The sequence below is a fragment of the Xyrauchen texanus genome, chromosome 12 (assembly GCF_025860055.1).
Source record: "Xyrauchen texanus isolate HMW12.3.18 chromosome 12, RBS_HiC_50CHRs, whole genome shotgun sequence".
In the NCBI taxonomy this organism is placed as follows: Eukaryota; Metazoa; Chordata; class Actinopteri; order Cypriniformes; family Catostomidae; genus Xyrauchen; species Xyrauchen texanus.
Genome location: NC_068287.1, coordinates 36,424,379 through 36,451,538, shown reverse-complemented (window position 1 = coordinate 36,451,538; position 27,160 = coordinate 36,424,379). Strand labels below are relative to the sequence as shown.

General features: G+C 39.5%; 1 protein-coding gene across 2 annotated transcripts in view; it reads left to right on the top strand.

Moving 5' to 3' along the window:
• fam171a2a (family with sequence similarity 171 member A2a) overlaps positions 1-24,123 on the top strand; it is a 56,797-nt gene extending 32,674 nt beyond the window's left edge. Inside the window, exons 4-8 of one of the 2 annotated variants that reach the window (XM_052139208.1) lie at positions 6,021-6,179; positions 6,350-6,529; positions 20,761-20,874; positions 21,166-21,292; positions 21,661-24,123. In XM_052139208.1, the coding sequence (XP_051995168.1) occupies positions 6,021-6,179; positions 6,350-6,529; positions 20,761-20,874; positions 21,166-21,292; positions 21,661-23,113 (2,033 nt within the window). In that variant the 3' untranslated portion in view covers positions 23,114-24,123. Of the gene's footprint in view, positions 1-6,020; positions 6,180-6,349; positions 6,530-20,760; positions 20,875-21,165; positions 21,293-21,597 lie in introns of both variants that reach the window. The other variant, XM_052139207.1, reaches the window with a different exon arrangement.
• The last annotated feature ends 3,037 nt before the right edge of the window (positions 24,124-27,160 follow it).

The window sequence follows — 27,160 nt, the reverse complement described above, 5'->3', positions numbered from 1 at the left end:
ACAGTTCTCCTCAGTCATCTGAACAGTTTGGGCCTTGCAGTCAAATGGACCAAGAGCTCAGGCAATTGCCTTCCTTGGAATAGAACTAGACTCAGTGGCAATGACGGCTCGCTTATCTACACAGTGCGCGCGCCGTTTGCAGCGACTAGCCGCGTCATTTCAGATGAACAGCCTCACACCTCTGAAGAAATTTCAGAGAGTGCTAGGCTACATGGCCTCAGCCGCAGCAGTACTTCAACTGGGTTTACTGCGCATGCGCCCGCTTCAGCATTGGCTAAACACCCGCGCGTCTCACCGGGCTTGGGCCACAGGCCGCCAGCCAATCAGAGTGACTCAGACCTGTATTTCAGCTCTGGACAGTGGCCGAGTGGTATCAGCGGGGAGTGATGATGGGAGCTGTATCTCGCCAAAAAGTCATCTCGACAGACGCGTCCAACACGGGTTGGGGCGCGGTCTGCGAGGGCTCTCCTGTTTTTGGCCTATAGTCAGTTCAGGAAAAGCTCCTTCACATAAATTGTCTGGAAATGATAGCGGTCGAGTATGCGCTCGTGCGCTTCCTCCCGATCATTCAGGGTCACCACGTCCTGGTCCGCTCGGACAACAGGTCTGTGGTATCCTATCTAAACCGTCAGGGCGGTGTCAGATCCAGGAACCTCTTCCATCTGACGAAACGCATACTGAGTTGGTCCCAGCGCCACCTGCGCTCGCTGAGGGCGACGCGACGTGCCAGGCCACCTGAACGATGGCCCAGACAGACTGTCCAGAGACAATATTCCCCAAGGGGAATGGTCCCTGCACGCTCAAACAGTCCAGACGTTATGGCACATATTCAGCAGAGCAGAGATAGACCTCTTTGCGTCAGAAGAGAACTCTCACTGCCCAATAATTTTCTCGAAAAGCGAGGACGCACTGGCCCAGGACTGGCCCAACCGCCCGCTTTACGCCTTCCCTCCCGTCTCGCTATTGCCACAGGTAATGCAGAGGATCAGGGAAACGCGCCACTCAGTGCTCCTTATAGCCCTGCGCTGGGAGAATCAAACATGGTTCCCGGAGCTTACGCAGCTGTCACTGACAGCGCCGTGGCCCATCCCAGTGAGAGCAGATCTCCTCTCGCAAGCTCGCGGAACGATCTGGCATCCCCACCCAGAGCGCTGAGGCTACACGCTGGGTGATCAACGACTACCCGTCGCTTTGCCAGGAGTAATATACACCATCATACACGCTAGAGCCCCCTCCACGAGAAGACTCTATGCGTCAAAATGGTCTGTGTTTTCAAAATGGTGCACTGACAGAGACCTGGACCCACGGACATGTGGGGTGTCGCCGCTGCTCGTGTTTTTACAAGAGCTGCTGGATAAGGGCAGATCCCATCCACGCTCAAAGTGTACGTGGCGGCCGTCGCGGTGTTCGCTGAACCCCTGCATGGCCAGTAACGGTAAAAACGAGCTGGTCATCCGCTTCCTCAGGGGAGCTAGAAGGATGAACCCTCCGCGCCCCCCATCGGTTCCTATCTGGGACCTTTCTATAGTTCTCGAAGCTATGAAAGCCCCCCCTTTCGAACCACTTCAATCCGTGGATGTGAAACACCTCTCACTTAAAACCGTTTTTCTAACTGCCCTATCATCAGTTAAACGGGTGGGAGACCTTCACGCGCTATCTGTCAGCGCTGCGTGTCTTGAGTTTGGACCAAGTGACTCCAAGGTCATTTTAAAGCCTAGACACGGCTACGTCCCCAAGGTGGTCGGTACTCCTTTCAGAGCACAGATCATTTCCTTGTCGGCGCTACCAGCATCTGATAGCGAACGCGACGCCAATCTCCTTTGCCCAGTCAGAGCACTGAGATTGTATACTGCGCGCTCCGCATCTTTCAGAAGCTCCGAGCAGCTTTTCGTTTCGCTCGAGGGCGCACCAAAGGTCTCGCCGCCTCGAAACAGACACTGTCCAGATGGATAGTGGACGCTATTGCTGCCGCGTACGGCGTCAAAAGACCTACCATGCCCGCTAGGCATTAAGGCTCACTCCACTAGAGGCATGGCCTCCTCGTGGGCATGGTCCAGCGGGATTTCCATTCACGACATATGTGTGGCAGCGGGCTGGGCTTCCCCTCCACCTTTGTCAGATTTTACAATCTGGAAGTACCCGCTCTGCAGGCTAAACTGCTAGCGGTTTAATACGCTACAGCTCCCTGGTGAACTGCATTAATGGGACACAGTCCACACAGACCGGCACCGCCGCTCTGTCTATGTGCTTATGTACTACACACACACTGGCCCGCACTCTTGCCGGCCAAATATTAATTCCCCACTCACAAGGGCTCCCCGGGTCCCCTTAATTCCCTGGGGCTCATGCAGTGGATGCTTGGCGCGCACGGCGTTGACAAAGGGTTCCCGTAGCGTAAGCTAGCTTACGCAATACGAGAGAACCTCTCGTAAGAGAGTGAATCGGTTACTAACGTAACCTCGGTTCTCTCTAGATGAGGGAACGAGTATTGCGTAACCGGCCGTGCTCGCGCCACGAGCGATTTTTCGCTTCATTCAATGAAAACCAGGGTTCCAGACTACGAACTACGCTTATATGCACTCTAGTCACACCCTTTTTGGCGGGCTTTGATGCAGTGAGCGCGCAGACGCCTCTCGTTGGATGCGAGTTCGCCCAAGCTCGTCTATAGGCTGCAGCAGTTGCCGCAGAGCAACCAATGAGCTCGCTAGCTAGCCCGCTCAAGGTGTGCAGCTGCCGCACTGCGTTGACAATGGATACAAAATTAAGGATAATTTTTTGGCTTCAATATCAATAAGATTAAAGATTAATCTTTCCCGTAGCGTAAGCTAGCTTACGCAATACTCGTTCCCTCATCTAGAGAGAACCGAGGTTACGTTAGTAACCGATTCGATTTCTTTTTATGTAAAAAAAAAAAAACTACAGTAATGAGGTCTAAGGATGCTACCTAGGGGACATTCCTAATGGACTTTCCATGTTTTGCTTAAAAAGATAACTTCCCAAAAATGAAATTTCTGTCATTGTTTACTCATCATATTTCAAATCTGTAGTCTTTCTTGCTTCCGTGGAACACAAGAGAAGTTCAGCATTTTTGTAATAGTCTTTTACATGGTTAGTATTTGGCATACATGGCATTGCTGACCTACAACAATAAATATCTGTGAGGATGTATTTTCGCTTGTGTAATCCAACAACACATTTTCAAGGGCAATAGTTATTCTGTGAAATTATGTTCAGCTATTCTGGAGCCAACATATCACTGAGCATCTCTGATAGTAGACAGCTGGAGAGGCCAACCACATCATTCTCCATCATTAAGTGGATTTTTGTCAGCAAATCAAAACGCCCAAGCTCCTTGGGAAGCTTGATAAATTGGTGATATACCAGTCCTAAATAGACACTTCCATTCATTTACTGCATAATCATATTTTTCAGTGTAAAGTTTACTTGGGATCAACCCATCCTTGTGCAATATTAGAGGAATTGGAAGCTTTTTTGGGGCCAGACGCTGTTGTAGCTCTTCTTGTCATCATGTAATATAAAAAATGTAACATTGGGCCACGAGTCAGAGACCTAGAGATGTTAGTCAGCCAGCAGGCCATTATATTATCACTGCTTTTTATAGCCTAAATGAATCGAATCACCCTTGTCTGAATTGGCTGGTGTACAGTTGAAGTCAGAAGTTTACATACACCTTAGCCAAACACGTTTAAACTCACAATTCCTGACATTTAGTCGTAGAAAACATTCCCTGTCTTAGGTCAGTTAGGATCACTAATTTATTTTAAGAATGTGAAATTTCAGAATAATAGTAGAGAGAATTATCTATTTCAGCTTTTATTTCTTTCATCACATTCCCAGTGGGTCAGAGGTTTACATACACTTTGTTAGTATTTGGTGTCATTGCCTTTAAATTGTATAACTTGTGTCAAACATTTTGGGGAACTTTCCATAAGCTTCTCACAATAAGTTGCCGTAATTTTGGCCTGTTCAGGTTTGTAGGCCTCCTTGGTCGAACATGCTTTTTCAGTTCTGCCGACAATTTTTCCATCGGATTAAGGTCAGGGCTTTGTGATGGCCACTCCAAAACCTTGACTTTGCTGTCCTTAAGTTATTTTGCCACAAGTTTGGAGGTATGCTTGGGATCATTGTCCATTTGGAAGACCCACTAAACTTCTTGGCTGATGTCTTGAGATGTTGCTTCAATATATCCACATAAATTTCCTTCCTCATGATGCCATCTATTTTGTGAAGTGCACTAGTCCCTCCAGCAGCAAAGCACTCCCACAACATGATTCTGCCACCCCCATGCTTCACGTTTGGGATGGTGTTCTTCAGCTTGCAAGCCTCCCCCTTTTTCCTCCAAACATAACCATGGTCATTGTGGCCAAACAGTTACATTTTTGTTCCATCAGACCAGAGATCTTTGTCCCCATGTGCACTTGCAAACTGTAGTTTGGCTTTTTGGAGAAGTGGCTTCTTCCTTGCTGAGTAGACTTTCAGGTTATGTCGATATAGGACTTGTTTTACTGTGGATATAGATTTTTGTCTACCCGTTTCCTCCAGCATCTTCACAAGGTCCTTTGCTGTTGTTCTGGGATGGATTTGCATTTTTCGCACCAAAATACTTTCATCTCTAGAAGACAGAATGCATCTCCTTCCAGAGTGGTATGATGCTGCATGGTCCCATGGTGTTTATACTTGCGTACTATTGTTTGTACAGACGAACGTGGTACCTTCAGGCATTTGGAAATTGCACCAATGGATGAGCCAGACTTTTGGAGGTCCAAAATGTTTTTCCGGTGGTCTTGGCTGATTTCTTTTGATTTTCACATGATGTCAAGCAAAGAGGCACTGAGTTTGAAGGTAGGCCTTAATATACAACCACAGATACTCCTCCAATTGACTCCAATTAGCCTATCAGAAGTAGATATCCTAAATGATTTGCCAAAATTATAGTTTGCTAATATTAAATCTGTGGAGTGGTTAAAAATAATTGTTTTAATGACTTCAACCTAAGTGTATGTACATTTCTGACTTCAACTGTATGTGTTTGTTTCCATCAAACCCAAGGGTTAAGAATGTGATGGTTAGACTAATGGTATTGGTTTTAAATGTAGAGATTTTTGTGGACCATTTGTACTGCTTTAGTTCAAAAAATCTCTGTTAGGTAAGAAGTTTGTGCATCGCACAGAAATCTATGTATAGACTAGACATGGACATGATAACTAAATAAATTAATAAATGTGCCAAGAAAGATATAGAGAGAGGGAATGTTGTAGCTTTCCTGTTCTCAGTGGGCCCCAAGCACTACCACACTGTCCTGGATGTCAGAGTCGATCAGTGACCAGCTAATCCAGCACTAATCAAAGCAGACAGACTGCAGTGAGAGATACAGAATTTTATTTTTACTTTTTGTACACTAAATTAACCAAGCGGAGGAGGAGAAGGGATTACTGCATGGTCTGAATTCTGAACTCTGGATTCATGTTGTGAAATATTTTAGGAAATTAAAATAATTCTATACTTAACCCCATTCAGGGAAACATTTTCTTTGTCTTTTTAGCAATAATTTTTTGCAGTTTGTTGAAAGTGTAGGTTATGCGCTGCAGATTTTACATAAATTGTTTTACATAAGTTACCTTGTGATTCCTCCTCTTCTCTTACACACAAGAACAAAGCTTTCTTTTCACTGCTAATGACAGACCAGAAATTATTCATTTCCAATGGCAAAACAAACTGTGACTGGTTGCTTAACATGTCAGTTAGATGGCTTATCCGCTCTAAATGGGTGGTTTTTGGCCAATTATAGCTGCTATAGAGTCCATACCTTTGCCATAGTCATAGGTCTGGCTATGCGAGACTACCCACTAATTATCACAGCGATAGTAATTTGAGGAAGTGTTTGTAAACCAAAATGATATAAAACTGCAGTAACAAGTGAAACACTTGGAAACAACAAATCCTAAAGCAGCTTGTATATCCTGCGTTACAATAAAAATCCTTTATAAACCCCTGGTTAGGTTCCCGGAGACACCCGTGGGTACAGCTTCAGAGGAGAGCCATCCAGCCAACCCTAAACACCTCCCAAATCACCCTGTCTGCCATGCTCACCTCCACTCGCAGTCAGTATGAGCTCGGGGGATTCCCCTACCCCCTCGCTCTGGAGAACAACTCAACAGGTGAGTACATCCGCATTTTGTAGATGAGTGACCATCCATTTCATATATAATATCCGTTTCCCTTTAACCTCACTTTAACCATGCAATATTGCAGAATACTACAGTAAACAGAGGCTGTGGTCTGGTGGGGTCTAATCCATTCTCTACTATTATGGTCTGTTCTGATTTAGGGTCCAACAGTAGCTGGGTGGAGCTGACAGCACTAGCTGCAATGTGTGCTCAGCTCTTTGGGCCCAACGGCACAGAGGTCCAGGTATCAGAACCCATCCACATCACCATCCCACTCCCTTCGGACACTACTCTCAAGACTGCCACCAGCGTCCCAGTCTGGAGATTTGAGGATAAGATGGGTAAACACTGTAACCTTTTTTTACAATATTTTTCCAGTACACTTGCTATAAAGATAACCTTGGCTTGCTCAAAGGCACAATGGGCTTTAATGGCTCACTCCTTACAGTGGTTGTGTAGGCCACCACAGCTCATCACTGCATTGTTTACAACAATAAGCAATATTATTAATGGTTTGATTTGATACGGTTGTGTCATGATAAGCAAAATAAAATCATTCCTTTGGGAAACGAGCCTCTGTGTGCAATCTGAGTTGCAGAACTGTTTGGTTTGGATTTTCTAAATTTGCATAGGCTCAGATATCGCTAAGTCAGTATATTGATTTTTGTGTCTCTTTGTGGCAAACCACTTTTTAGCAGCCCTCATAATAAAACCTTACATAAGGACATTGGCTACAAGGAATATCACTGTCTCGTTGTAAAGATATAAAAAAAATTGCTGATCGCCTCACCTCAGTTAGGATCTTAGGCTTTTAAAGTTAAAATATCCTGCACAAGCTGTAGAGACGGGACTAAAACCAAAATGTTATTACTTTTGGTTCGTTCTGAGCAAAAACAGTATTTTTTCATTCCCGTTCAGAAGTTCTGCAGCCTCCTTTCCAAAAGGTTACATATTAGAGCAAAATAGAAGAACAGTTAATAGCATTATTTTTTAAATGACAGTACTCTGCCAAAGCGGTGGGTGAAATACCAGTTGCAGTATTGCCAGATCTAGCAAAAGAAACAAGCAACGTGGTCTGGAAAAACAAGCCCAAAATGAGTAACTTGCCTCACCAAAATAAGTGAAAATAAGCTATTTTTTTTCCGGTGTGGTGGATTTATTGGCACAGAAAAATTAACAAGCAGTTAATTAACCCTTTCCCCACCAGCGTTTTTTAAAAAAGTTGCCAGCCACCGCCAGGGTTTTTGACGATTTTTGCTAAAATTTAATGGCCCGCAGAATATTTTCTTCCATGAATATATGAAGATGCTATATATCGAAATAAAGATCTGGGCCTCTGCTTTTAGGCAAAAAAAACGATTTTATTTTATCTTCATTTCTTTTTTTATTGCGACTTGAACAGAGGTCGGTTTTGTCAAAAAACAACATTTCAGACAAAAAGCTGAGAAAAAGGCATGTTTATGTTTGATATTTTGAGCTTCTCAGTACTCCATTTCTTCATGTTTGAGAAGATCGCAGTCTGTTTCTTTGATCAAAGAGTTGCGTTCTCTTTCAAAACATGCGCAGGGATCTTCCTTACCGTATAACACCTAAAACACGGAAACCCGGAAAATTCCGTGTTTGGCGGGGAAGCGTTTTTTCATAAAACACGGAAAATTCCGTGTTTGGCAGGGAAAGAGTTAAAAGTTAAGTATAATTTTAATTACAGATATGCTTCTGAGTCAAATCCCAGCTGCATCAAATCAGTATTAATGCATCATACCTAACAATAATTCAATGAAGATTTGGAAGCAACTGAGAAATGTCATTTTTACCTCTAATAATGTTTTCCTTGTAACTGGATTAACCATGCATGTACTGTATCTGTAGTATTTATACATAGTTCTACAGGTCTTCATTCAGAGAATGCAACATCCACAACAGGCAATTGTGCAAAGAAATGTGTGATGCAGCAGTTTCCTTCAGGATCAAAGCACGTATTTTGGGCAAGATGGAGTAATTTCAAATATTTACTGTGATAAAAACCCTTTTGCATATAGTTTTATGAAAAAATTACTGGAACAAAATTTAACCAGTTATAACTGGTTACCAGCATTTAAAAATAATGTTTCCACTCCGGAACAATTGAAAATCACTTTGTTTTTGATCGTTCTGCTAAAAATGTTGTTTGTTTTTGGTTTTCATTCCTTGAATCGTTTTTAGTCTCTGCTGTAGAGAAAGAGAATTCACACACAGCTTATGCGAGAGAGTATCTCCTTGTCAGAAATGTGACTGACAAGTGCATCTCTTAGATTGGTTGATGGGAAGCTGCATTTAGCGCAGTAGTCATTGTGCGAGTAGCCATGGAATTCAACCACATCATCTTCAGTTCTTTATCATTCATATTATGACCACATAAATCGGGTCAAAGTGTAAAAGAAGAAGAGAGAATGTATGAAAAATGTGGCATATTCCAGATCTAGTTCAGAGACATTTAAGCGTAGTTAAAGAAACAAGTGACAAGTTTTTTTTGTGTGGTACTAAACAAAAAAGCTCAGAAACAATTCTCTTCTCACAACAGAGAACTTATAGCCTGCCAACTCATAAAACAGAAATCATCATCAGACATTGACCTGTCGCAAACATCGCTCTCAAAACAGGATGTGATTTAGTACCTGGCAAGCCCTGCAGAACTCCCTAGATCATTCAGTGATGCCAGCTTAATAAAAAGAACAGCTCTGGAGGAAAAATCAATGCACCCAAAACAAGGCATCAGCTCACTTTCAGGCTTTACACTCAGGTTTAAGGTTCACATATATTGCTGCGATATGGTCGTACGTTGTCATTCTAGGTTATCTGGTGTTTCTGTGTTAAATTTGATCTGTTCTTTGCCCTAATGTCTGGCCTGCTTATTAGGATCTGAAGTGTAATAAAAGATTAATTTAGCCTCTCCTAGCTCCGCATAATCTCAAAAAGATTTTAAACTAAGCAGTTTAGTCTTTGGCAGCCTAATCCCAGCTCCCCCATTAACTGAAATGAATGATTGGTCAGGGAAGATATCAAGACCCCCATAGTCAACACTGGTTGCTATGGTAACGCTTTGGCAGATGCACATCGATGGGCATTAAAAGCTGTTTTGCAGTGTTTGTTGTTTAGTAACTTATTGACAATTATTGAGAAATGTGTATAATAAAGTGCAGTAAAATGTAAAAGAAATGGCTTTGTATGGATATATACTTGTTTTTACTTTATTGCCTGTTTAGATATCCTGGACAGAAATTCATATTTGACACTTGCATAAAAAATACATCTTATCAGACAATACTGTACATCACTATACACATAATAAAACACCTGGAACATACATTAAAAACATACATAAAACTAGTGAATACAATACATATGCATATACACTCACCTAAAGGATTATTAGGAACACCATACTAATACTGTGTTTGACCCCCTTTCGCCTTCAGAACTGCCTTAATTCTACGTGGCATTGATTCAACAAGGTGCTGAAAGCATTCTTTAGAAATGTTGGCCCATATTGATAGGATAGCATCTTGCAGTTGATGGAGATTTGTGGGATGCACATCCAGGGCACGAAGCTCCCGTTCCACCACATCCCAAAGATACTCTATTGGGTTGAGATCTGGTGACTGTGGGGGCCATTTTAGTACAGTGAACTCATTGTCATGTTCAAGAAACCAATTTGAAATGATTCGAGCTTTGTGACATGGTGCATTATCCTGCCATTATCCCAATTGGCACTAAGGGGCCTAAAGTGTGCCAAGAAAACATCCCCCACACCATTACACCACCACCACCAGCCTGCACAGTGGTAACAAGGCATGATGGATCCATGTTCTCATTCTGTTTACGCCAAATTCTGACTCTACCATCTGAATGTCTCAACAGAAATCGAGACTCATCAGACCAAGCAACATTTTTCCAGTCTTCAACTGTCCAATTTTGGTGAGCTCTTGCAAATTGTAGCCTCTTTTTCCTATTTGTAGTGGAGATGAGTGGTACCCGGTGGGGTCTTCTGCTGTTGTAGCCCATCCGCCTCAAGGTTGTGCGTGTTGTGGCTTCACAAATGCTTTGCTGCATACCTCGGTTGTAAGGAGTGTTTATTTCAGGCAAAGTTGCTCTTCTATCAGCTTGAATCAGTCAGCCCATTCTCCTCTGACCTCTAGCATCAACAAGGCATTTTCGCCCACAGGACTGCCGCATACTGGATGTTTTTCCTTTTCACACCATTCTTTGTAAACCCTAGAAATGGTTGTGCGTGAAAATCCCAGTAACTGAGCAGATTGTGAAATACTCAGACCGGCCCGTCTGGCACCAACAACCATGCCACGCTCAAAATTGCTTAAATCACCTTTCTTTCCCATTCTGACATTCAGTTTGGAGTTCAGGAGATTGTCTTGACCAGGACCACACCCCTAAATGCATTGAAGCAACTGCCATGTGATAAGTTGATTAGATAATTGCATTAATGAGAAATTGAACAGGTGTTCCTAATAATCCTTTAGGTGAGTGTATATACACAAATATACACACCTACCCAAATAAATATATAGTACCTCAATTAATAATTGGAACAATGGAACAAATTATCTTTTATACATGTTCTTGTTAGCCAGCGGTATACACAGCCTACACCCTGAAAGGAGGGCCTCAAAGCAGGAATAGAGGAGATGGGTCTGATCTGAATATACTGCAATTGCCTTTTTTTCCATAAAATGTGAAAATAGCTCTTGCAATGTGCTCTGTTTCTGGCCGGTGATCTTATTTGCTTAGTTAATTACTCATATTAATAAAATTTTCGCTCTCATTGTTAAATTACCATACCAGGAAACAATGTTATATGTTAAAATTAGGGCTGTCGATTTAACACGTTAATAACGTGCGAAAAATGTCACAAAAAATAACGCATTAAAAAAATTACGCATTTAATCGCAATGCTTTCCTGAGAGATTCAAGCTTGTAGTACCACCTGTTTACTCCAGAGGGCAGTAAGTTACATTTCAGCTGTGTGAGCAACGCACAGTTTATTACAGTGAACAAAACATTAACAACTCTTCAGCGGACACACAACATAAACGTGCGAACCAAGGGATCTCAAGATGTGTTTAAAGATTGAGTATTAAACTATATTTAACTTGACAAATTGAAATAAACATTTTATTGTTATGACGCAACACACCCGAGATGCGACACAAGCATGTCTGACGCAGGTCGTATGGTCTTTAATTCACAAATATTTAATTACCAACAAGGTTAAGGAGGTGTCCTTTAAACTGCTACACCGTTTTTACCCAGTCAATCTTTATTTAAGAAACATGCTCCCTGAAATAGATCCACTTTGCTCCTTCTGTAATGCTGTAGATGAATCTGCCCTTCATCTTTTTTGGGAATGTGTCCACGCTGTAGTATTTTGGAGAACATTTTGTTTGTTTGTACGTACATCTATTTTAACTAGGTTTTCTTTGCTTTATAAAGACGTTTTATTTGGTTTTCACATTTTTGATAACTTAAGTTAATATTTTCTGATTAATCTGTTTATTACTTGCAAAGTTTATTTAGAAATAAGTGTAAATCTATAAAGCCCCTATTTGCACTTTTTTTTGTAAAGACTTAAAATATTATTGAAATACTCTTTGTACCTCCAACAACTCTCAAAGCATTGGAAAGCATTGCACTATGTAATGAAAATAATGTCTTGGCATTATTGTAAAATATATCTGTAGTATTGTGTACTATGTATACCCCTGTCTTGTTTCTAAAAAAAAATGTCTGACGCTTGTTTAAATTGACAGGTCCTTAAACAAGCCCTCATAATAAATCTCCAACTGATTGACAAATTCACTTGTGAAATGGATTGCTGTGAACTGTATGCCAGTGACTGGCTTCAATAATATGGTAGTAAACAATACATTGTATTCTAATGCCACTTTTTGAATGGTCTTATCAATGATTAACTCTTCTGCTACAAGAATGTAAAGCATCTTAATTATCTGAATTTTTATTTATATATATATATATATATATATATATATATATATATATATATATATATATATAATTTTGTAATATTGAAAGATAACTATGTATAATTATTTCATCATTATATATTGAATTATTGTTATATGAGGGGCTTTCTCAGCAAATATTTGTATGTGCGATTAATCACGATGAATTAATCGGGACACCATGTAAACAATGTTTAGGACCCTCCTATCAATACTAAAATGTCTTAATATACCAAGTAGGCCTAAACGCTGTCTTGTTTTCTTATATGATCCACATTTTCATGGAATGAGAATTTGTCATCAATGATTGTACCTAAATATTTAAAATGTGAAACTTGCTCTACCTTTACAAGTTTTATATTAACTTGTTCATATGAAATGCCAGTCGTACCGGTCCTATTTTGATTCCCACAGCACAATTCCTTTGTTTTCATAATGTTCAATTGTAGATTACTGTTATCAAACCATTGTACAAGACTTTTAACATATTCAAAATAAGTTGAACTATTCGTATCCATTTGGAAAGAAATTAAAACCAAGTCATCAGCGTATTTGATTAAAGTGAGACTGTTACATTGAAGTTCATTAATATAAACAGAAAAAAGCAGAGGTGATAATACACATCCCTGTGGTAACCCTGAATTTAAGACTATACAATTGGATGAGATTCTGTTAACACAGACACGTTGGGGCCTATTTCTTAAAACTTTCTGAATCCATAAAATTAACCAACTACTTACACCTAAATCTTGCAATCTTTCTTTTAAAATTGGTGGTTGTACAGTATTACATGCTGATGTGAAATCCATAAAAATAATTCTAACATGAGCATTTGTTTTATCTAAATGGTGCTGGGCCTTATGTAACAGGGTCAGGGAGGCATCCACCATGCTCCGATTGGGCTTATAAGTAAATTGGAATGGATCTACAGAGCCATTAATTTGTACTATGTAATATGTAATATATGCTCCATGCACTTGCAAGGCAATTGTAAGGGCAATTGGGCGAATGTCTTCTCCGTTAGCCACGTTTCAGTAATGCAAAGCAGGTTTTTTTCTTTGTGAAGTCTCAGTTATATTTAATTAATGCTGTTCAAGCATTTTGTTCTTAAGTGAGCGGGCATTAGTTAGGGATATTGTGGGCAGAGGAAAACAACTGCCACGTTGTTTAAGTCTATTCCGAATTCCCCCTCTAGTACCTCTCTTTTTCCTTTTCCTGCATATTATTTGTGGAGAATAGATGATTTCGAGAGGAACATTATAAAGAGGTCTCGGCGGAACTTTCACATTATATCGAAGACTCTGTAAATCCTCATTGCTGTAAATCATCTTACTCGTTAATCCGCCATTTCTGAGACTTCCCAACTCTGCTTGTAATCCAGGAACACAATCGAGGGCACATTTTAAACTACAAATCCATACCAAAATAAATGTAAGCATATCTTCGAAGGTCTGAGAGTAAAATAGTATCAAAAACAGAATAATATACAGCTTTAAGACAAAACAAACAGACACGAACACGCCAGCGTCTGGGTCAGCACTTGCGCATGCGCCCCAAAACCAATACTTTGTGATATATTTACGTATATGTGGCCAGCAGCCATATCATTCTGCAGCTATTGCCTGGTTGCCCACTATAGCTAGCCAGTACCTGGATGGGAGACCTCCTTCTACTGAGTGGGTCCTAATGCCCCAGTATAGTGATGGGGACACTATACTGTAAAAAGGCACCGTCTTTCTGATGAGACTTTAAACTGAGGTCCTGACACTCTGTGGTCATTAAAAATCTCAGGACTCTTCTTGTAAAGAGTAGGGGTGTGTAATCCTGGTATCCTGGCCAAATTCCCAAATTGGCCCTTCTCAGTCATGGCCTCCTAATGATACCCATCCATTAATTGGGTCTATAACTCTCTCTCCTCTCCACCAATAGCTGGTGTGTGGTGAGGGTACTGGCACGCTATGGCTGCCGTCACATCATCCAGGTGAATGCTGCACACTGGTGGTGATTGAAGAGATCCCCCCTATACTATGTAAAGTGCTTTGAGTGCCTAGAAAAGCGCTATATAAAAGGAATTATTATTAATTAATTATTTATGTAAACAATCTAAAAGTTCTCTCATTGTTTTGACTGCCACACTGTCTTAGTCTCTTATGTAATCATACACTGTCATGTTCAGCTGTCTTTGTGGCTTGTTTTTTTTTTTTACTGTTTTTTTAATGTAATATACTTTAGGTACATGCATTAAAACCCTCAATTAATTTAAGAAATGTCTAATAAATAATTATCGCAGGCTTATGATGACTTGCCTGGGAAAAATCTCCACTGACTTGCCAGTTTTTAAGATGTTGACAAATAAGAATTTTGTAAGAGTATCACCCCCTACAGGAAGTGAATATGTTTGCTTGATATGGTACAAATATCCATACAGATTTATCATATTTAACAGTGCAGTAATAAAGTCATTCTGTACATTATGCATCATGTATTTAAACAAGGTTATGGCTTTAAGCTTCATCCAGATAGGGTAAACTTACTGTATATTAAGATATAAAAAAAATTCCTTAAAGTTGCAGTATGTAAGATTCAGAAACCCTTGGTATTAATGGCGCCTGTGGCCGTTAAGTGAACTGCAGCCAGCTACTTGTTACCCAGGCTGGCGCTTGTGCACACATGCCATAGGGACGCGAGCAAGCAAGCAAGCATCAGCCAAAACAATGACGTAACGTACAAAGCAACTCAACATGATCCACCGGCATCCTGCTGACAGATGAGGTAGCATAATACAAATTACACAGTTATGATTGTTTTCAAACTTTGAGAATATACTAAAACTACTTATTAGCTAACATAGGATACTGATACACACATACAGCTACATACTACTGAACTATACCAGACATGTTACTTTGCACTGTTATGTTGCAATATTGTGCACTAAATTTATCCTGTATACCTGACTTTTAGTATAAAGAGAAGATCGTAGAAATTATTTCAGTTTCAATTTCAATTCGTCAGCATTAGCAGGCAAGATCAAGTTAGCTAAAATTACACAGATCAATCCTTATGGCACTATATTTCACATGATTTGCAGTTATGTAAGCTTACCTGTCCAATAAGAAGAATGCCAATTCAGGGTCGGTTTTTATCCCCAAAATTGAGCGAAGGTCCTTCTAGGAATCAAATGCCCTGCCGATGTTCACTCTAGTTTTTGCTTGACCATGATCACATTTCCGCTTAGCCAGATTTGATTCAGTAGATAAATGTTTATTTGATTTTTGGCTTACTCAGTATTTGTGTAGGAGTCAGAGTTGTGCTGGGAGCCGGACATTTGCTGGATTCTATCTCTAAGATAACGTTACATAGCGTTGCAGTTTTCTATCGCTGTTAAATAGCGGAAGAGAAGATACTCTCTGAGGCAAGGCTCGCGGGAGCACGCATAAACGTCACATCCTTTGTATTTTTCTGGCAAAAGCGACCCGCTCACTTCTCATGAAAATCAGTCTACAGGCTTTAATAGGCAACCTTGGAAGTCCGGGAAGGGCTCAATCTTTAAGTTGCTTTACAAGCCATTCACACATTGGCAAAAAAAGGCCAGTATTACATGAAATGTTTTACATATTGCACCTATAATACTAAACTGAATCCGAACAGTTTTAAAAAAAAAACCCTGAATATTCATTGTATGTGGGTGGTCAGAGAGAACTGGTTTTCAGATAAGAGTTAGTTCTGCTGAACAGAGGCCTGTAGTGCTGTTCGGTGGGCAGTTGTGAACTTTGAGTAAGTGTGTTTTTGTCCATGTGATGGTCAGATGCACTCATGCAGCCAACTGTTACAAAAGACTTTATTGTCAAGTTCTTACTCTGTATACTGTAGAAATGTGGATGCTGGGAATTTGAAAGAGAAACTGAATTCTTAAAGCACAACCGAGGGCCCTGAGTCACTCTCTGATTTGCAGACACTAATATAGAATATATTTACATGATGTCACCTTCAGCGTCGACTCCCCCCCTTTATCTAAAAAAGGTGGGGCTTTAATGCCCTAATGGTTTCAGATTATGAAAACATCCATTGTGTCACTGAAAGTTTGCCATGTGGCCTCTAAGGCCCTGCTTGTTTTGGAGACAGATCAGAGACAAAACAGGACCTTACAAAAAGAGGAGATGCTGTTTCACATGGACATTGGAGGGGCTTACTATAATACTGGAAAAGCCCCCTGCTTTGAAACACAGACTTTACTTCTGAGCTGAACATGTAGCTCCTTCTAGTGTGCATAATTACACATTGCACACAGTTGACTGGGTCTGCCTTGGGTTTGTGTTCTTTTAGGGCTTTGTGCATAAGATCCAGTTGAGTTTAAAGTGAAATCACTGTAACAAGAATCTTAAATTACATATTAACTCACCATACATTATACAGCATTTATGACACTACACACTTATATGGTGATATCAAGCAATTCAGTAGAGATCTATCTCTTGTCTGGTTTACAGTCCCTTAAGTTTCTGACTTATCAGGAGATTAGAAACTGATTTTAATCTTAGATCTTAGATTAAAATAAACAGATCTGAGTCCAGTAAACATATTATTTTTACATTTGGTTACATGTAAAAATAAATAAAATAGTTTGTCAATGTTGCACATCTGTTCTTAATGAAGACTTTGGTTTTTCACTTTCAAGAGATTGTTCACCCAAAAATGAAAATTCTGTTGTCACTTTCTTTCATGGAATAGAAAAAGAAATGTTAGACAGAATGTTAGCCTCAGTCACCATTCACCTTTATTGTATGAGGAAAAATGATCCAATGAAAACAGTGGCGCTGCGATGGACTGGCGACCTGTCCAGGGTGTCCCCCGCCTTTCGCCCAATGTTAGCTGGGATAGGCTCCAGCCCCCCGCGACCCTGTACGCAGGATAAGCGGTTGACGATGGATGGATGGATGGAAAACAGTGGCGTCTCTACATTAGTGGCAGGTATAGGGTTGCTCCCCATGAGATGTGGCACTACTGTGCAAAATGCGTGGTATAATCCTACAGTTATTTTAAGCTATACTATATTTTCCGCATCGTAAAGTTGTTTTATGCCCATTATACAAGACAACAGTAGATATTATTTTGAGAAATTGCATAATTATTAAGTCCTGTTGTGTTAAAGCCAGTTAATCATTCCCATTTGCTATGCATGGGGCTAGCCCGTAGTGCTCCATGTTACTAAACTGAAACCTGGAGAATGTCATGCGCATGTGCAATGAGTATTCAATGATAGCCTGAGGGGCATATTTTTGTTTTAATTAGTTTTGTTATGCTGTTCATATGAGTTAGTGTGATAATATGCTCAGCCTTTGACGATTTGTGTTTGTCTGCTTTGCTTTCACAGTCCTGTGAGCTTTTTGACGTGGATGTGCACGTTTTAGTAGTGTTTTGTGCTGAGATTAAATCCATTATAATAGCATATACATGAAAGTCGCTAGGCCTATATGATAGATTTTTTGACTCCTCATGCTTGAGCTTGGTAAAACTAATGAGTTCTAGGGTGAAAGTTCTATCTATCAATCAAGCACTAAAACAATATTTTTTAAACTTTGTTGAGTTCACTTCATGCACAAGTTCACACAACATTTTCAGTGTGTCTGATATCAACTGAAGTGTCACAGATGTGAAGCAAACACATCTCTAAAGCTCAATTATAGGTAAGCACGTCACAAAATATCGATTATTGATCGGCTCGATATATTTTTGTGGCATCATTATATTAACCTTAGCAGACTTTTAAATTAGAAGCCTAATTTGTGTGCTTTACATTTCACTCAGTTGGGCTTCTGTTTAACAGTCTGGTGTAACAGAGTTGGGAGATCACAAGGGGGTGATATAACATTTACTGATGCAGGTTGAAAGGCACACATATCAAAACACAAAGACCTGTATTAGAGCTTCTTGCACAGGACACATACACAAAAGTAACAAAGGTTTGTGTACTTCTTCAAGAATGAAAGTGGCATTGACGAGTTTGAGGTTAGTGTATGAAATTGGTTTAGTTGCGCAAACTGAACGATTACAAGTTATTATGCAATTTTTCTGTATGTAGCTTTGGAGGCATTTCATTCAATCTGTTAAAACACAAAAAAGTGTCCAAGACAATATTTGAAAGCCCCCTCGCCCGAAACTAGACGTGTCTGATTATAATAATTAATCATGGAACATTTTTGATTCTAGAAGTTTCAGAATGAGTCTGTTTATAATTTGTTTTTTGCATTTTAATTAAATACATAAAGTTCTTTATTTTAATAATTCATATTTTAAATTAATTATAAGTCATCTTGAGGCCCCCTTGGAAGTGTGCTGAGGCCCCCTAGTGGGTCCCGGCCCCCTGGTTGAGAACCACTGGTGCAGGCTATATGAAAGATACATATGCAGTGCACAATATATTATCCAGCGATGGCTAGAGTAAATAATCTTTGTCCTTTGATAATGATTTGAGTAGAATTTAATGGAAAACTATGCAAGTTACTCTCCGTGAGACGGCAAGCCTGCACTGTGTATGTAACTTCGTAGAAAATAATTGTTTCTCATTTTAGAATGCGCCATGTTGTCTGCCAGACACGTCCGCTGTCCCTTTACCTTGCCTCTCAGACTTTACCAAAGTTGTGTTGAGAAATATGTTTATATTTATTTATGAATAAATCCCGATATATATCGATTATCCTCTGGAAAATCTTCAGATTATCAATGCGTGAAAAAGGCATCGATCCCAAACCTAGTTACAGGTTCTCCACTAAAATAACTGACAATTTAACCCAAAATAATGAGCCTGACATGCCACTGAATTAAAGTCAGTGATGACTGTTAGTCCCCAACATCTCTTTTTGTGTTCCATGGAAGAAAGTCATATGGGTTGGGAACAACAAGATGGTGAGTAAATTATGACAGAATTACATTTTTTGGGTGAACTATACACTATAACTATACTATATCACATACACTGGCAGCCAAAAGTTTGGAATTCTGTACAAATTTTGCTGTTTCGGAAGGAAATTAGTACTTTAATTCACCAAAGTGGCACTCGACTGATCACAAAGTATATTCAGGACATTACTGATGTAAAAAACAGTACCATCATTATTTGAAAAAAGCAATTTTTTATCAAACCTAGACATTTCCAGCAGCCATCACTCCAACACATTGAGTATGAGTAATCATGCTAAATTGCTAATTTGGTACTAGCAAATCAATTGCCATTATATCAAACACAGTTGAAAGATATTTGTTTTTTTAAATTAAGCTAAACATTGTCTGTTTGTTTTTGAGTTGCCACAGTATGCAATAAATTGGCATGTCTTAAGGTCAATATTAGATCAATAATGTCAAAAAAATTAAACAGCTTTCTCTAGAAACTTGTTGGTCAGTCATTGTTTTGAGGAATGAAGGCTATACAATGCTTGAAATTGCCCAAAAAACTGAAGATTTCATACAAAAGGTGTACACTACAGTCTTCAAATACTAAGGACAACTAGCTCTAACAAGGACAGAAATAGATGTGGAAGGCGAAATGTACATTCTCTAGTTTGAGAAATAGACGCCTCACATGTCCTCAGCTGTTTCATTGAATTCTAGCTGCTCAAAACCAGTTTCATACACAACAGTAAAGAGGAGATTCAGGGGTGCAGGCCTTATGGGAAGAATAGTAAAGAAAAAGCCACTTTTGAAACAGAAAAACAAAAAGGTTAGAGTGGGCAAAGAAACAGACATTGGACAACAGATAATTGGAAAAGATTGTTATGGATCTTAACCCCATTGAGTTTTTGTGGGATCAGCTAGACTGTAAGGTGCATGAGAAGTGCCCAACAAGACAGCCACATCTATGTCAAGTGCTACAGGAAGTGTGGGGTGAAATGTCACCTGAGTATCTGGACAAACTGACAGCTGGAATGCCAAGGATCTGCAAAGCTGTCATTGCTGCACGTGGAGAATTTAATGATGAGAACTCTGAAGTAGTTTAAGAAGTTCTGAATATTTTCAAATTGTAATTGTAATTTTTCATGTTATTAATGTCCTGACTATACATTGTGATCAGTTGAATGCCACTTGGGAGAATATAAGTACCAATTTCTTTCCAAGAACAAAATCTGTACATTAATCCAAACTTTTGGCCGCCAGTGTATTTCATTTGCTCCAGTTGTGAAATCTAGCAAAGGGAGAGCCTTGCTTCTTTAGCATAGGGAGACATTTGAAATTGTATTTTTCAGGGTTCACCCTGTAAGAACACATTAACTGCATTTCGGTGTATCATTGGAAGCTTATTGCAAAAATTTTACAACTCACTGCTCTGCTTTGGTACTCCACGATACCATTATCTGTGTGGTTTTAAATATTGAAATGGTAACCCGGACTGATCCTAGACCTAAAATGACTTTTTAATGAAGAAAATCCATTGACTGTAATTTGGCACGGGTTGGCTCCTAATCTTCTGTGGCACAATTCCCATTCACATTTAATTGAGCTTTTCATTGTATACTGTATATCCATGTCTATTCATTTTGTAATAAAGTCCTGGTTTGCTACAGGTCTATGGACCAGAAATGGTACTGGCTACATTAAAATTGAAGGCTCTCAGATGACATGGAGTTTCATTGCTCCAAATTTAGGATACTGGCTTGCAGCATTTCCCTCAACATCAGGTGAGATCCAATGCAGTCATATATTATATTATTATAAATTATTTTAAATAATACTTTAATCTGGTATTTTGAAGATATAATTTATTTATTTTTGTTTGTTTAATTATTTTTACTTTCCCCTGGGCACTGCATTACATTGAATAACTTATTAAAAAGATTATTTGAGAAAACAAATAATTTTCTTCTACCCATAACATTTCCTTCCAATTATAACCTTTATATGTTTGGTTTAATGTTTTTTGATGCTCAGTAGAAGGAAGAAAAAAGAAAATACTTATATTTGTGTTACAGAAACTGGTCTGAATCCCACCGGTCTGAGAGACATCACTACCTACCACACCATCTTCCTGCTTGCAATTCTGGGAGCAATGGCCCTGCTAGTGCTCATTCTGCTATGTTTGCTGCTATACTACTGCAGGTATCTGTGTTCTTTGTGTGTTTGAGTAAGTGAGAAATTAATTAAAGGCTCATTCATGTTGTCTTGGTTTTATCAAGTTGTGAAGAAATCATAACAAAATAAACAAATATTGTCTGCTGAAGATCATTTCAGGTAGCAAGATGAGCAAGACATTAAACTACATTTCTGTATTTGTACTTTTGTGTATTTTGTGGAATTGTAGTAGGTAATAATGTAGATGCATTTTCTCTTAATTGTATATATTTAATAATTTATATATACATTATGTGATATGATACATTATAGAAAATACTTATTTTTGTCAGGAGGCGATGTCTGAAACCTCGGCAACACTGCCGTAAAATGCACCATTCCTCCACTCTTGACAGCTCAAAGAGAGACCAGGGCACATCCACCTCCCACCTCAATCTCATTAGCAGCAGAAACTTGGAGACAGCCTCCTCAGCCGGGGACCCTGACGGCATCAAATCTGCCATTTCCTCCAACTGTGATCTCCAAAACTCCAGAGACGTCTTCTTTAGACATGGCCCCACCCAGAGACTGCGCAACTCCAGGACAAATGCCAACACAAAGCGAGGAGAGAGCTTCCCATTGAATGCCACTCAGTCTAACACAGGAACCCTGGACCCGCTTCTGCAAGATGACTATACCAGAGGGTACAGCTCTGCCGAGGACTTGGATGAACGCAGATACCATAACCATAATGCTAAAGACAACCAAGGCTATTCATCAGACCCACCATCACCACCTCCACATTTGCCACAATTTGCTAGCCACTATCAGGATCATGGTCGGGACAGCAAGCCTCCAGAATATTTTGCATCTTCAGGGGATCACCTTAATCGGCCCAGATCCGTCAACACCCAGCCTGGCCAGCTGATCTTCTGTCACTCTATGGAGCAGATGAAGGAGAGCATGTACCACAGCATGGTGCCCACATTGGTCATCCCTGCTCATTACATGCATCTGTCCTCCGACATGTCAGCTATGGAGCAGGCCATGGAAAGGCAGCAACAGCTGCAGCATGATATGGAGGGCATCCAGGTTAGCATGACGCTACCAAGGCAACAGAGTCAACATCAAAAGCAACAACAGCAGCAGGACAAGGAGGAGGAAGAGTCAAACCAGCAAGAAGGAGGAATGTCTGAGCAGAACTGGAGTTCAGAACAATCCGATCCCCCAGTCCATATTCCCATTCTATTTAATGACTCCACCATTGCACAAATGAATGGAGAGCTGCAAGCAATGACAGAGAAGAAGCTTCTGGAGCTCGGGGTTAAGCCGCACCCTCGTGCCTGGTTTGTATCCCTTGATGGTCGTTCAAATTCTCTTGTTAGACACTCCTATATTGAGCTGGGCAATGAAGCCTTGCGTGCACCCACAGGCTCCAGCAATCTATCCCAAGATCGCCGTGCTGAAACACACCCCATGAGTTTAGGGAAATCTATTCAGCAGAAAGTAAAAGAGGAGACCAAGATAAAGGAGGGAGGTGAAAGAAAGGCTCATGGAAAGATTTATTCCAAGCTTCCAGTTATAGAAACACCAGACTCAAGCAGCGAGAGCCATTCAGCCATGTACTCACCTGAGGAGAGCTCTGCAGCTCCACTCCTTGATGAGACCTCTGTTTCCAGAGGAGGGACTTTCCCCCGTAAAGGCAGTAGTCATGACAACAGCACTCATAGTAGTGCCAGCGAGGTCCACAGAGACTCAGTCACCAGCCCTGACAATGAAGCCGACGACAAAGATGACGATGGAGAGAATAAAAAGAGCCCCTGGCAAAAGCGCGAAGAGAGGCCCCTCATGGTGTTCAACGTCAAGTAACTCATGCACTATCCTGGACTGTTTTTTTGCATCATATTGGCTACACCCTGGCTCCTCATAGGTGCTTAACACCTTACCTGAGTTTAAAAGATGTGGGGCTGGAAACAAGTCTGAAGAAAAAGCACAATAACAGAAATGGCACTTACCTGAGTGATATGCATCCAACGATCAAGACTAGCTACCAAGAATTAGCACTGAATGCTCTTAAGAAGCATCTTATAAATCCTCAGACCCTCTTATATGTCCTTCAGATCATCACCATGTAGAAAGTGGCATCTGATTTAATTCTGGCACCAGTTCATGGAGGCCAAAGGGAGCTGTAACTTTGAATACTCTATTTCGTCAAGATGTTGTTTCGCCTTCTTTAAATGATGCCTCATTTTTATAAGAATAACTAGAAGCCATTTTAAAACTGAACTTTGGAAGCAATCCACAAGCCTTAAAAGAGATTTTTCCTTTTCAAAACAAGAAATATTAAATAAATGTTTCATATTGTAAGGTTTGGAAGGTTTTCTAAGCTTAGATTACTTCTATTGTAGTGGTGGATTTACTCAAAATTATTCTTTTGTTTATGACTAAGTAGAGCTGGACCATTGAGATGTGTGGGGCAAACAGGAGTGAAATGGTTGCTGTGTTTACTCCAAATGTGACTTATTAAGTCCTAGTGTTTGACACATGATGACACTGTATTTTGTACTGTTGGTATAAGTTCCCATTTTGTTCTGATCTAAAACCTGTGTCTTTGAATGTGTAAGAAGACTGTTTGGTTTAGGAAAGCTGCTCTTAGATATTAATAAAGGGTTCTGCTTCACTGCAGAACCAGTTTTGTACTCAGAAAAAGCCTTTCCTGAATTGTTTTGAGGGGTTTATACAAGGTTCTCACCTTGGACGCTTGTGAAAATGTTTTCGCACTAATCTTTGCTGCAATAAGTATCAGAACTTTTTGCCATAAATCAGAACCACTGCAACTATGCTCTGTAAACTGTGGAAGTAAAAATTGTTATCCTTTTTTCTTTTATGGACTTCTTTTGTGGTGACTGAATAGAAAGACTTTGCTTGAAATGGATGTGCATGGATGAATTTACACAAAACAAAATTGTACCAAGTATTTTTTTAAACTTGTTCAAGTATTGCTTGATTAAGCGCTTTTACTAAACTCTGTGAACTACTTGTTTGTAAATAACACATTAGTAAATTTACACTCTCACTTTGGTGCTATGTATTTTTTATCAGCAGTTTCACTGTATCATTTTTCTAGGAATGCTGACTGGAATGCTGACTACGATTGGATAGTAAATTACCATTGAACTACATTACAACTCCAAGTTAATTTACCACATCCTCTTAATCAGAGGTGGGTAGTAACTAGTTACATTTACTCCATTACATTTATTGAGTAATTTCAGGGAAAAAGTTTACTTTTAGAGTAGGTTTAAAAGTGGGTACTTTTTACTCTCAATCAAGTAAATTTCTAATTAATTGATTTTACATTTACTTCTTTACAATGGGTGGCTTTACTGGGTTTAATTCGAATTTATTAAGAGATTATTGAATGAGACTTTCACAAGAGCATAAGTTCACAGCCATGAGCGATGAGACACTCTCACAGACGTCATCAGTGCAGCAGCATCAAGCTCTTCAAAGTGAAACACTGTCTTCGCTCCACACGTTGCCTTCATTTAACACCAAGACAAGCTGATATTTCAAGATTAAAGTCACAGCTCCAACTTCAGGCAGCACACTAAGGTAAGTTTTGGCTCCAATTCTAACACAGGCTTTTCTGTGTTATGAGATGGTCCTTTTCAGGGTAATAATGTAACATTAAGTGTACATTTTTAAATCAGTGCAGCAATATATCAGTGATCTTTGTCCCACATGCCATTAGCAGTATTAATTTACTCTGCGCCCTCGCGGGGGTACTGGAAACTATCTCAGCTACTTCAGGCAGATTAACTGTATAAATCCATATAAACATCCAAGTTAAGTGTAAATAACTGACATTCGTGTGATCGACAACTGGAGCGTGAACAGACAGCATTTCTGTGAATGCACAGCAGGGCGTGTGAGATGTGTGGGCACGAGGCAATCCTGGTGATGAGAGTGGCTGTGTCTGCAATCGTAGAGTCATTCACTATTTCCTATATAGTAAGTGAACGAGGGACGGAGCTCTAGGGCTGGTGCAGTACTGTCACATATAAAATTTTAAAATTGGGCCTTACTTGTTATTCTTATTAAAAAATATATTAATACTATAAATCTTCATTCTGTTTGTCATTTTTTATATATACTGTGTGTTAATATAAAGAGTACATTTTAAATTGTCTCTGTATATGTTATGTTATTTTAATCCAGTAATTATTTGTCAAAAAGTTATTTACTACATTCAGAATGAAATAAAACATTACAGGAGTGAAAGAAGCAGTAAACTCCCAACTCGTACGTCTTCCCCATGATGGACTGTGGGAAATTGATCGTCATCGAGTCTACTTGAAATGTACACTTGAAATTAGAGTGCATTGTGTCTAAGAATGAGTGAACAAAACTAGGGAACGAGTGGCTCATTCAGAATTTAGACAGTCCTACAAAATAGAGCAAACTCGAAATGGTGCACTATATAGTGGATAGGGGGCAGTTTCAGACACAGCGAGTGTTCCACGATAAGGGTTGGTGCCCTACATAGGTTGTGTACTCTGGATTTAGAGAGTGGCAGTACTGCTGTACAGAACTAACAATCTAAAGACACTGAAAACTGTAAATACACTGAAATAAGAATCCACAGGACTTTAAAAGCTATGAAATAGCAAAAGAAGGCATTATATTTCAGCATAATATATAATGTCCTTGTGGGACATTTTCATGTTTTCACTGTAATAATTACTAGAAATGTTTCCATACCTCTCTTCTTATTGACAAATTCGTCCAGATCTGAAAAGAGCCCTTAAAGTGTTGGTTCACCCAAAAATTACAAATCTCATTATTTACTCACCCTCATGTAAAGATATGTTATGACTTTTTTCTGCTGAACTTAAATGAAGATTTTTAGAAGAATTTCTCAGCTCTGTAGGTCCATACAATGCAAGTGAATGGGTGGCAACATTTTAAAGCTAAACAAACAAACATAAATCAGTATAAAAGTAATCCATAAGACTCAAGTGGTTAAATCAATATCGTCAGAAGCGATGTGACAGGTGTAGATGAGAAACAGATCACTTTCACATTCTTCTTGTGTTTTTGGTGATTCACATTCTTCTCTGCATATCGCCCCCTGCTGTCTAGCAAAAAATGACAAATATTGATCTGTTTCTCACCCACACCTATCAAATCACTTCTGAAGACATGGATTAAACCACAGGAGTTTTATGGATTACTTTTATGTGCTTTTTGGAGCACCAAATTTTGGTCTACAGAGCTAAAATATTATTTTAAAATCTGAATTTGTGCTCTGCAGAAGAAAGTCATACACATCTGGGATGGCATGAGGGTGAATAAATGATCAGAGAATTTTCGTTTATGTGTGATAGCTGATAGCTCAGCCATAATTTAATATTCTGTCATAATTTCTCTACCCTCATGTTGTTCCAAACCAGTGTGAGATTTTGCATTATGTGGAACACTAAATATGTTAGACAGAATATTAGAGACTGACACTCTCAGTCTCCATTCACTTTCTATAATTAATATATATATATATATATATATATATATATATATATATATATATATATATATATATATATAAACATTCACTGAAAGTAAATAGTGACTCAGGTAAACATTCTGTCTAATATCTCCTTATTGTGTTGTATGGAAGAAAGAAAGTCATACAGGTTTGGAACAACATGATGGTGAATGATGACAGAATTTCCATATTATTTCAATAATAATTCTGTAGTACATGTTCAATGTGTATTATGTAATGGAATATAGGGGAGTAAATGTCTATTATGTCATTTGTGAAAGTAACGAGTTACTCACTACTTGAGTATAGGCTACTTTCTTTTACCCAAGTAATTATTTATGTTAGTACTTTTACTTCTACTTGAGTAA